The sequence below is a fragment of the Neofelis nebulosa genome, chromosome 16 (assembly GCF_028018385.1).
Source record: "Neofelis nebulosa isolate mNeoNeb1 chromosome 16, mNeoNeb1.pri, whole genome shotgun sequence".
Lineage (NCBI taxonomy): Eukaryota > Metazoa > Chordata > Mammalia > Carnivora > Felidae > Neofelis > Neofelis nebulosa.
In genome coordinates, this window is record NC_080797.1 from 65,886,905 (window position 1) to 65,899,460 (window position 12,556).

Genomic DNA, 12,556 nt, shown 5'->3' on the forward strand with positions numbered 1-12,556 from the left:
CCCAGCAGGGCCACAGGCCTCAGCCTGAAGTTGGTGCGACAGCACAGCGGGCCCTAGACTTCTGGCTCCTTCTTCACCATTGTAAGGTGACCCAGGGAAGAGAAGTTAAGTGGCTGGGGTCACAGAATGGCTCAAGTGTAAAAACTAACCTGGGGATAGCAGGCTGCATGGTAGCAGGATGAGATGGGGCTAGGGGTGTGGGTATGGGTAGCTCCAGCATCACAGTGTGTCTGTGTATCTGTTCCTGACTACAAAACTCTTTGATAACTGATATTATCTCATCTGCTCCCACAGATGAGAAGTGGACACCACTGTGGGTGGCTTGGGAAGGGTGGAAGGTCAGGATCAGGCCAGGAACAGTCTGGATTCTCTCCAGCCTAGAGAGGCCCAGCCTGGACCTGGAGTCATAGTCTGAGGGGTCCCTCCCACCTTCGCTGCATCTCCTCGTCACTTTCTCAGACTCTCCCCAGCCCTTAAGACTCAGCACCAGTCTCACCTCCTCCAGGAAGCTCTTCAGGATTGGTCCATCCCTCCATCCCACCTCACAGCTCAGAGCAGAACTGTCACAGCTTTATTTCTCCCACTCAGACTGGAGCCGCTGGGGCCTTGCTCTTACACCCTTTCCTTAGCTTAGCCAAGCTGAGGGCTCAGTGACCTCATTGCAAGCCTGTTCCATCTTGCTCTCTGCTGTCCATTGGCCTGGGGACTGTCTAGGCCCCAGAAGGGCTTTGATAAATGTCTCCTGGATTGACATTACTGAAAAAGGTGCTGGGGCAATGGCTGGTCATGCCTTAGGCCACAGGAAAAAGAGACTAGCAGGAGCCCCAGATGATGCCAGGGTTAGCATCCCAGGCCATAGGGTAGTCTAGAATTTGGGAGGCAGGACAGAGGCCTGAGCTTGAGCCCCATTTCTACTGGTACTTGCTTGTAACCCCCGACAGTCACTGCACCTCTCTGGGACCCGGTCACCTCCTCCATTCTGAGAGGGGGGAGGACCAGAGTCTAGTCTAAGCATCTTTTTCAGACATACTTGGTGATGGGGCATCAAAGCCATATGCCATAAAAAGTGTAAGATTTTCTCCACACTATGTGACTGAAAATAAAGAGAAGTCTAAACTGTAAAATAAGGAAAAGGAAGTTCAACAAAGTTTCGACCTTTTCATAATGACTATTTTGAACATCAAATATGAAAATGTGTCCAAAAATGTATGCTTTGCTGGTGCCCTACATGTTTGGCCTGCCTCCTGGTGACCTGGCCCCCGGCTAGATGCTAATTTTGAGTTCCCTCCAACAACGGATTCAGCTTTCTCAGACACTATCTAGTACTCGCTTGCCCCTGTCCATCCTTCAGGGAGAACTCAGGCTCCCAAGAGCCTTGAAACTGTATCTGCCTGATGTCCATCTCATTCTTCTGTCAAGTTTCTGCCCAATGCAGGAGACCCCTGGGGAAGCTTGTGCAGATCACTAGGCTGGACCACCCTGGCTTGATCTGAGCGGCCTCCAGGGGCTCGCTGACCATGTTGAATCTCAACCGAGGCCATCTGGGCAGTTGCCGGCTCATGGCTTGGCTTGCCCCAAGTGGTTTCCATGGTCTCCTAGAAATGGGACCCCCAATCCGGGAGAAAAGGAAGTGGCCCCCTCTGCCCACACACAGGTTCTCATACCGGCCCTAACATCAGAAACAGGAAGCAGACTCCCCCAGTACATTCGCCTTCTGCCACACAGGCACCTGCCCCCGTCTCTCCTCCATGCTCACCTTCTCACAGGGCCCTCCCCCTCCTCAGCTGAACCCATCTGTGATGGAAGAGGGTGCTCTACAGGGCAAGATGGGCATCATCAACCTCCATGCTCAGAACAAACTCACACAGACCCAGGGACCCACCCGTAAGGGGTGCTGTAGAGAGAAAGCCCAGGGCAGGGAGGGGAGGCTGGCTGGAGGAGGAACAGGGCGGCAGAGCTCTGGAATCTGAAGCCACAGGCTGTTGGCACCGTCAATAGCCTCAGAAGCCCTTCTGAGCAAGGCTGGGGATCCAGCAAGCAAGAGTACCTCCCTGAGGGTTTCCCCACTTTCTCTGACTTCTGGCTCTGAGTGAGCCCCATTTAGACACACAGGCTGTGCTGAGGGCACAGCAGTCTCTCAGGGCAGGGGGTGAGGCTGACTTACTGGTCATGTAGAGCAGAGTGTGGAAGAGCCACATCCTAGCTGGAGCAGAGGCAGCAGTGTGGACCTCGGCCTATTCAGCTTCCCCTCTTCAGCTTGGGTGGCCAGAAGGCGGGGTCAGAGACACACAAAAGCAAGGACCCACAAGCAGATAAGCACTTTAAAGTAGACACGGAGGTTCCCACTTGTACACAGCTAGCTGTGTGGCTTCCTCAGCAGTTGTGGGCTGGGTTCTGGAAGCTTAGAGACATTCGTCAGCCCTGCTCCATCAGGCACGCTTCTGTGAACGATGAGCCCGAGGTTTGGCCTAGGAACATAGTTCTGGATGTCCTCGTCAACAGATGTTTGAGTGTAGGAGTATTAACCTGGCCATTGTTTACCATTCATGTGTGAGAGTCCCAGTCCCCTCCCCTGTCCTAGTACCTACCACCAGATGCCTCAGCCCAACACCCAGCCTATGGTCCTTGGTGGTGTTTGCCTCAGCAGAGAGAATGAGGTCCCCTTCCCACTGCAAGTGCTCCCACAGCTAGAAACTGGGCTCTTGCACCTGGCTCCCACACTCAAGGCCCTGAGACTATGGAGGGCCTGGTAAGTTGAAAGACCCAATGCACTGACTGAAAACACTGGCTCAGTGAATTCAGCTTTGGCTACATTCTCTTTAAAACCTGACTACAGTACCATACTGTGGGGAGTAATTTAAAAGAGCTCTGAGGTGGGGTGCCTGGGTGGCTCAGTCGGTTAAGCATCCGACTCTCAGTTTCAGCTCAGGTCATGATCTCACGGTTTCGTGAGTTCGAGCCCCACATCAGGCTGTGCACTGATGGTGTGGAGCCTGCTTGGGATTCTCTATCTCTCTCTCTTTCCCTCTCTCTCTCTGCCCCTCCCCTAGTCACACTATCTCTGCGTCTCTCAAAATAAATAAACTTTAAAAGAAATAATAAAATAAAATAAAATAAAATAAAATAAAATAAAATAAAATAAAATAAAATAAAATAAAATAAAATAAAACAAAACAGCTCTAAGGTACCAGGACAACAGATGAGGTAAAATTCCATAAGACTTTCCAGCATACCTCTGATCCAATCCAGCACCCCAACTGCCAATAGTCTGCAACCATATTTAAAAGCTAACTTCACAATTTGTCAGTTTTCCATGTGTGAGCACGTCTGTCGCTTAAGGAAGTGTCGCCTGCACCCCTACTTCCCAGATTGTTGGAAGTGCAGAGCATTGTCCAGCAGAACTATGATGTTCTAGATCTGCATTGTCCAACACAGCAGTCAAGAGCCACATGTGGCTACTAAGCCCTTGCAATGTTGCCAGTGCAACTGAGGAGCTGAATTTTTAATTTAATTTTAATTAAGTTACATTCAAAAAGGCAGGACATTCTGTCTCTCACATGTTTGCATCCCCGGGAAGAGCACTCGAGTGTTAATGTTAAGTGTTAAGGCAGACAAGGGTGTTGGCTTAATGACTATATAGATGAAAATCAATTTTATTTTGTTTCTCACACTGAAAGCTTACTTGGCCAAAGTCTTGTGGAGATCAATGACACTTAAAACATTTTTGCATTGTCTGCTTTGGTCTGACAAAATACCTATAACCTAATGCAATAGTTCCCCGATGCTATATGGTTGCTTGAACAGAGATTACAATGTATTCATTATTTGGCCTGCTAAAAAAGAAAAAGAAACAACAAAAAAAATGAAATTCTAGGTCTGATGCTCTGCCTGCCATATCACAATGAAAACCATCCAAATTGGCTTAACCTTGTCACAGGTCAGAGGCCTGGCCGGTCTTCCTACCACTCCAGGGTTCAGTAACTCTCCCCCTATTCCACACTTGTTTGGAGTGCCAGGGGCACATGGCAGAGCCAGGAGAGGCTCCTCTCCCCACCGCTGGCCCAGAGCGGGGAGAGAGGGTAGCCCCAGGCCACGGAGTAGATCAGCGGTAGGGACAGGTTGGAACCCAGGACTGCAGCTTGCTCAAGATTTCTAAGAGCAGGACTTCATGTCTGGAGTGTAAACTTCAGGACACCTCAGGAGGCCAAGCCAAGGTGATGACCGGAGGAGGGTGGACAGGGCGCAGGGCCACTTCTGCATCTTTGGAGACTCCTAGAATGCAGACTCATCCTGCATCCCTCAAAGATGTTATTTATCCAAGCTTGGTGGTGTCAGCATGGCAGACTCCTAATCATGAGCACACAAAGGCCCTTCAAGCCCATTTGACAGTAACTGCTGTCCCCACACATAAAAACTTAAGATCCCAAACAAAGAGCCAGACTGTGCTGTACAATGCTTCCACTCACACAGCCTCATACAGGCTTTAGACAAATGTTAAGGGACCAACTTGAGGGACATTCCACAACATAACTGGACAGAACTCTTCAAAAACATATCATAAGACAAAGGTTAAGAAATTGTTCCAGGTTAAAGAAGACTAAGGAGAGGACACAAAATGCAGTGTGATCCTAGATTGGATCCCAGAGTAGGAAAAAAAAAAAAAAAATGCTTTAAAAAACCTTATTGGGATAATTGGCAAAATTGAAACATGAACTAAAGATTAGATATCACTGTACTGACCAGATAAAATTACGTATTTCCTGAATTTGGTAACTATATCATGGTCATATGAGAGATTATCCTTATTCTTAGGAAATGTATACTAAAATATTTAGGGGTAAAGGGGCAGGATGTATGAAAATAATTCTCAAATAGTTCATGCTTTAGAGGTGGGGAGCTATGGAGTGGGGGGGAAGGTGGAAGGCACAGAGACAGAGGGGAGAAGGGAAAGAATGAATGATAAAATATGGCAAAATATTCTTTGTCCTACCCTCGAAACTTTTCTGTAATTTTGGAATTATTTCAAAATAAAGTCTTAAAGGTTAAGAGAATAGAGAAGATCTGTTCAGCAAGAGGTAAAAAAACTAACTGCTCTGCCTTGAGAGCGAGTCAAAAGCTCCTGATGTCTGCACTCACCAGTGGATGCGGGGCTGTTCCTCATAGCCTCTAGGCACAGGTTTCTAACTACCCATTGGCCTTCTTGAGTCCTGGGAAGCTAGGAAGAGGGAATTTGGAAGTGAGGACTTATTAAGACAGGACTGCAGTAGAGGACAGAGCTGGCAAAGGGAGCTAGGGGAAGTCTGAAGAGCAGTAGGAATCACTACCATTTGAGTGCTAAGGAGGGAGTGCCAGACTCAATGCCAAGGGCCTTCCATGCAAGGCCCTCAGCTTATCCTAACAGCCACCCTACTTGGCTATCCTGATTTCCCAAATGAGGATGATGGATCGGAGAGGTTAAGTGACTTGCCCAAGGCCATATGGCTAGTAAGTGGAGAGTTGGGACTCAAGACAGGTGTATGTCCTCCAGAGCCAGGACTCTGAACCACTACAACCCTATTACCCTCACATCCATTGGTCTAAATCCTTCCCAGTTTGTGAGCTTTTAAAAGCAGAGACCTCATTTCACAAACATTTCACAAACCTGGGTTTTTTGCATTACTGGGTGTCATGGACTAAATTGTGTACCACCCACCTCCCAGCTGCCAAATTCACATGTTGAAGCCATACGCCCCAATGTGAGTAAGTACATTCGAGATAGAGCCTAAAGATCCTAAAGGAGATAATTAAGGCCATAAAGATAGGGCCTTAATCAATAGGCTTAGTGGCCTTAGAAAAGGAAGAGAGATCTCTCTCTCCACGTGCATGTACCAAGGAAAGGCCATGTGAAGACACCATGTCTGTCTACAAGCCGAGAAGAGACCTCACCAGATCCTGACCTATGCTAGCATCCTGATCTTGGCTTTTCAGCCTCTAGACTGTGAGAAAATAAATTTCTGTTGTTTAAGCCACTCAGTCTATGATATTTTGTTATGGCAGCCCAACCTAATACAGTGGACTACCTCCTAAAAAAACCAAAACACTGAATGGTGTGTGTGTGTGTGTGTGTGTGTGTGTGTGTGTGTGTGTGTGTGTGTGTGTGTTGGGGAAGGTGGGCTTAATGGGGAGGGAGCATGGAGGAGGATCCTCTTGGTTTTCCCTGAGGGGTTGGTTTACGGACCAAGGGTCCAAGGACTTGGGCCTCTTGCTCGCCCCTACCTCCTTCCTGTTCAACTTAGGTTCCTAATGGTCTTTGGAAAACTAGAGCAAAGATCCTAGAACACAACATTAGCACTACAAGGAAACCAGGAGACAATCCCAGTTGAGCCCTTCATCTGACAGATAGAGAAACTGATATCCAGAGAGGTGAAGGGATTTGTTCAGTCTTTTCCAGTTTGTATGGGAGACAAAATGAGTCCCCAGGGCTTCAGGCCCAGCCTCTGGCACTCTATTTGACCCTCCCCAAAAGACACCCTACTTGAGCTAAAAGTGCTGCCTACTGCTCATAGGCCCTCTAATCCTTGCCAATGACAAGAGGGGATGTGTCACACAGGTAAACACACAACACCCAGGAAGGGACAGAAAGGTCATGTCTCCTCTCCTGCCAATGGTGTGGGCCTCCTGCCTTCACTAACTAACCTACACCAGTCAGGGGTGAGGATGACAGACAACTGGAGATAACACAAAGTTTCAGCTACTGAAGAATCTGGTCATGCAGAGAGGGCCTCTAGAATTGCTCAAAAACAGGTAAGAAGCCTAGGGCAGGTTACTGGTTTTGGCAGGTTAGTACCACCCATACTCTAGAGTTTTATTTATAGCACAGGAAAGTCCCACTTTAGTGCTCACAATCTGAAATAGGCTTTTGAGCCAGCATTTCCGTAAATGTTCCCAGGAACATCAAAGTCCTTTCAAATGTTCATAGAATTTCATTTTTAAAAAACGCTACCATATTTTTTCTTCTAAGATTTATTTAATAAACATGTAAGAAAAGTTCTGGATTTCTGTTGGTCAGATTATGCAATAACAATCTGCCTTGAGGCAAGTGTGATTTTCTCAAAATTATCAAAAACATTCTGTACTTTTAGTTCTTAAAGGAAAAAAAATGATTTAACTTCTCATTTGTTTCCCATTATATAAAGTTTAAAAGCAACTACTCATACACCAAATTTCTTTGTGCAGCGATGAATTGATCCGTGAAGCCATGATCTGCTGTTAATATGAATCCAAACTGCCCACCGGCACTTCAGCATAACTCTCAGAATGCCCAGACTGAGAGGTGGAGGGCTGCTGGAGGCAAAAGAGCTACTGCCCGAAAAGCGGTTCCTCTTCACCTTCTCTGGACTGATGTCACTTTCCTCTCCAACAGGACCCACCTAAGACCTGGCTCAGCAATCCCTCTTTGGGGCCTCTCATCCACCGGCCAGCTTCCTTTCCTGCTCTCCTGGGGCAGATGAATGCTTTCTAAAAAATATCCTCCACGATTCTCTAACAAATTCTTTACACAGCAAGTAAGCTTCAGCTCAGATATGGCCAGATCATCAAAATTTGAATTTTATGGAGATCGAATTAATGAGGTTTTTTTCCCTTATACAAGTACAGTTTATGCACTTCTGGATCATCTTCCTCTTTTTGAATCTGGTAGTCTTACCTAGAATTTGACCAGCGTGCAGACAAAGGAGCCAGAGCTGGGTTGTTACCGTAATTCACTCATTTACCAACCACTCTTTAAGTACTACTTACTCTGAACTGGCATGGTGGGAGGACACAGAGATAACAACATGAAGACACCTGCTCATTAGGAGCTCACAGGCTAACAGGGAAAATAAAACATGAACATCAAGTATTGTGTGTACAGGGCAGAAAACAAGGACTAGCCTGTAATAGGACCCCAGGGCCTCAGAAAATGGAGCTGTTCCTGCAGCTGAAGGATTTATACATTCACCACATGTTTCCGGACGACCTACCAGGTGCCAGACATGTTCTAAGACTGGAGAAACCCCCATGAACAAACCAGACATGGTCTCTGCTCTCACGGAGCTTACAATCTAGCAAAAAAGACAAAGTAGGATCAGGGTATTACAATTCAGCATATAGGTGTGCTGACTCGGGGCGGGGGGCGGGGACGGGTACAGAGATTTGGCATCATACACACATTTCACTTAGGCAAACACAATGGTGTATTTTTCTGAAAAGTTAAAAAAAAAAGACAAGGAAAAATGAAAACAATGTTAAGTCATTTGCGCCATTTCACCGGCGCCTCTACTCACTGAACAGACCGGCTGGAGGGCCTAAGGCAAGCTTGTGCCCCTGCCGCTCCTTGTGGCCTGTTACAGTTCCCAAGAGCCCTTTCAAAAGTGAGGTGCTTGCCTAAGTGTAAGTCCAACACCTAAAAATATGTGGGTATTTTTGCACAATATGGCCCTAATTGCAGGCCAACCATTTTATCTGGAGCTCAACCAAAGAAACTCTGATGTATTCCCACACAGGAAGGAACCAACTGTGCTGGATCTTTCGATGCTGGTTTTCAACATGGCACCTTACTCAGGGTTTCCAAGAGGAATTTTGATTACACTCCATTTTTATCTTAGGTGTGACTGTATAACCCAACCGTGGAATGAGCCGAGTCTCGTCCAAGGCAGTACTGTGGGATACATAGCAGGGGCCCATAATCTGGCTCTGGAAATTGGGAGGTAGCCTCCTGGAGGGGTCTCTAAGTCCTTGAAGATGAGCAAAAGAGAAGGCAAGGCTCAGATGGGAGAGAGAAAGGTCCGGGGGGAGCGCGTCACTGCTAGAGAAGAACAGCACCGAGCAGAGTTTGAAAGGCTGGTGAGATCAAGGTGGGTCCAGGGAACTTGTGGGCACAAGGGCAGGAGAGGATGAGAACACGAGCCTTGTGAGCTACCACGGTAGTTTGGAATTTATTCCAAGTGCAACAGTGAAGTCTGGAAAGGTTTTAAGCAGAGGAATAACAGGAATAACTTTAAGAAAGTTCATTCCGAAGTGCATGAAAAGATGCCCAACATCATTAGTCATCAGGGAAATGCAAATCAAAACCACAATGAGACACCAATTCACACTGCAAAATAACAAGTGTTGATGAAGATGCGGAAAAACTGGAACCTTTATACGCTAATGGGAAAAATGGAAAATGATGGAGCCACTTGGGAAAACAGTCTGGCAATTCTTCAAAAGGTGAAGACGGAGTTACCATATGACCCAGCAATTCTACTCCTAGGTATATAACCCAAGAGTAATGAAAACATCACCACGTAAAACTTGAACATAAATGTTCCATAGCAGCATTAGTCATATCAGCCAAAAATGGAAATAACTCAAATGACCATCGACTGGTGAACGGATAAATAAAATGTACTGTTCATACAATGGAATATCATTCGTTAATAAAAAGAAGTACTGACACATACTACAATACACCATGATCCTCGAAAATATGTTTAGTGAAAGAAGCCAATCACACATCACCACAAAGTGTATGATTCCATTTATATGAATGTTCAGAATAGGCAAATCCATACAGACAACAAGTAGTGGTTGCCAGGGTGGGAAAAGGGACTGGAGAGTGACTGCTAATGGGTACTGGGTTTCTTTAGGGTGATGAAAATGTTCTAAAATTGACTATGGTGATGGTTGCACAATTCTGTGAATAGACTAAAAGCCACTGAAGTGTATACTGTTTTTTTAAAGGTATTTTTAAGTAACCTCTACATCCAACGTGGGGCTCGAACTCACAACCCTAAGATCAAAGTCACATGCTCTACCAACTAAGCTGGCTAGGCGCCCCTGAAGTGTATACTATAGAAGAGGGAACTGTATGCTATGTAAATAATATCTCAGTAAAGCTGCAAAAGACAACGAAAGTTTATCCCAGCTGCAGTGCACATAACAGAGGAAGGGATGGGGTACGGGACAGAGACCGGGGAGGAGGCTGCTACAGGGATAGAGCAGGAGAAGATAGTGACTGAACTAAGGGGAAGATTTCATGGGACCAGACTAGAGGCCAGAGGAGCGCTTGTCACGGGCTCCACAAGTTCTCCTGGGTAGCTGGTGTGTCTCCCAAGAGGGAGAGTGGGGGCACAGAAATGAGGTATCTGCAATTACTATCAAGCAGCAAAACGTATTTGAAATCTCATGTGTAAAGACTAAGAAGAATACAGAAAAATGTGTAGCTCTCCTGCCCACATGCATAAGGAGCACCCAGGCACGCTGAGCTGCCACTAGGAGACCATCCTGACTATCCACCCCCACTCCCAAACTCCAAAGAGAGGGCCTGGGCATTCAAAGCTCCTGTAAGATGTTTCAAGATCTGAGTGCCTGAGTGTAGGCTGGAGAGTGAGACAGGAGGTGACCAACCATAACTTGGGGAAATAAAATCTTTAAGATACTTTTCTGGTTCTGTGTATTTGTAAGGATTGCAAGGCTGCTCAAGCGGGCATTTTTCTTGGTTAGATCAAAAGTCCAGTTTTCACTATACACCACCACCAACCTCCCAGAAAGCCTTCCCTGATCTCTAAAAAGAGACTGTAAGGGCTTAAGGTCATGGGACAGATGGGCCTGAACTACTGGTGGAAAAGGTCATGACTGGGAAACACAGAAGCATAAAGAAGGGCATTTCTTGAACACTGCTGAGACCACATCAGTTAGGACCCTGACCACAAGGACATCTTTGTCATGCTTGAAGACCCACAGACTGTAATGGAAAAGGGATGGGGGTGAATCCTTGTCCACAACCTCATGGTGTCACAACCCTCAACTGTCTCTTTGACCTACCCCACACCTGTAACAGAAACCAGGGCTGGCCAGCCCACCACAACCATTGCTTCAGGAAGAGTAAAAACACCACAGAGATGCACCAATGAAGTCAGAAGCTGTGGTACCGGCCCATTCAGTTGCTAGATGGGAAAACTGAGGCCCAGGCCCGTGGACAGAACCAGGAGTTGGCACCCGGGTCTCTGACTCTCAGGTCCTTGTCCTTCTCATTCTACCAACTCCCTAAACCTTGCCCCTTCTCAAGAACCTGGCTTTCAGCTGTGTGCTTCACAGGACCAAAATAGCTGAGAAACTTCAGAAACATTAGGTCTCAACTGGCAGAGAACCATCTCTTTCCCAGAATCCTATCAGAAAGCAGAAACATACAATAGTTACAGGCTCCGATCTTTCTAACGGGAGTGAAAAAAGCAGGTTAACCAACAAAACATGGTACAGTACAACTGTTGCAGCTCTTAAGTCCCACAGCCCTTTATTTTCTTTATTAGCAGCAGCATTCTGCATTCAATCATACCATACTGTAATCAACTATCAATGCGACCATCAGCTCAGCCACAAGTAAAGATCTCTAGAATCCAGGGCTACACTAGGTACTGAAACACGCCAGACAGGTGAAGAGCTGTGACATCACAAAGGGACAAAGGTTTATAATCTCTAACTCCTACTAAATTCTAGTGAATTGAAGAGAAACACTATTTTTAAGCCTGCAAAGGAATATAAACATTAAATACTTCAAGATAGAGATCAAACAGGAAGACAAAATAATCTACTGCCTTTAAAACAATCTGAAAGGAGTTTAGAAATAAACAAGAAATAAACAAACTAAAATTTCCATAACTATGATCTTATTAGCCAGTTTTAAAGATAACTTCAGGTGCCAGAACTTGGAAATAGAATAAATACCAACGTATCACTTCTGAAGTGATAATAAACAACAGGACCCCATCTCTGATGGATGGATTTTTTTTTCCCTACAGTGGCCAAAAAACAAGTTGAATTCTATATACAACAGACAGACTATACAATTAGGATCATTTAAAAATAATGAGACTCCTCTCTTTGCCTTCTTCCAAAGTATATAATATATATTTAACAGCACACATAAGACACCACTTGAGCTTCCCTTGTAGCCAACAGGAAGTATTTTCACATATAAAAATTAAAAATTTTAACTTTTAAATCATTAATATTTTTAAACATAATACAGACTTAAAAATTGTTCAACATTAACCCATGACCCCACCCCTAGCACAAAAGTCCACCCCAAATCCAGAAGTCACAGTTTTTTGTTCCTAAAAATCCCACAGCACTGAACTTGATCTTCACTTCAAGCTGATTGCTACGAAGAGGCCCCTAACAGAAATCCCCAGGAAGGAATGGAAGCACGATCGACGCTGCATCTCTTATCTACCTGGGCGGCACTGGTGCACCTCTGTAGTCAGGTCCATGAGATTCGGCCCCGACACTAGGGTCCTGGAAGGGTGAGCTGGCAGCTTCCCTCATCTTCCCCCTCGAAGGCTGTCCAATAAGCACCTGGGAATTGACTTTTCTTGGGAAAAGGGTGCTGGTAACAGCTGTCAGGGCCAAGGCAATAGTGAGAAGTTCAGTTCTCTGCTCTTTGGATGAACTGTGTAAAACATTTCTTTAAAAGACACAATGTTAAAAATATTAAGAAAAACGTCTACAAAATCTGGAGGGCTGCCTTTCCTCAAAGGGTAAAGCTTGTGGGATAGTG

At 45.8% G+C, this 12,556-nt stretch overlaps 2 protein-coding genes across 2 annotated transcripts in view; both read right to left on the reverse strand.

The window, feature by feature from the left end:
* Positions 1–12,330, reverse strand: part of ITGAE (integrin subunit alpha E) — a 72,432-nt gene extending 60,102 nt beyond the window's left edge. Inside the window, exon 1 of the mRNA XM_058705228.1 lies at positions 12,233–12,330. Within this exon, the coding sequence (XP_058561211.1) occupies positions 12,233–12,269 (37 nt within the window). The 5' untranslated portion in view covers positions 12,270–12,330. The remainder of the gene's footprint in view (positions 1–12,232) is intronic.
* Positions 11,268–12,556, reverse strand: part of NCBP3 (nuclear cap binding subunit 3) — a 32,712-nt gene continuing 31,423 nt past the window's right edge. Inside the window, exon 14 of the mRNA XM_058705231.1 lies at positions 11,268–12,395. Within this exon, the coding sequence (XP_058561214.1) occupies positions 12,287–12,395 (109 nt within the window). The 3' untranslated portion in view covers positions 11,268–12,286. The remainder of the gene's footprint in view (positions 12,396–12,556) is intronic.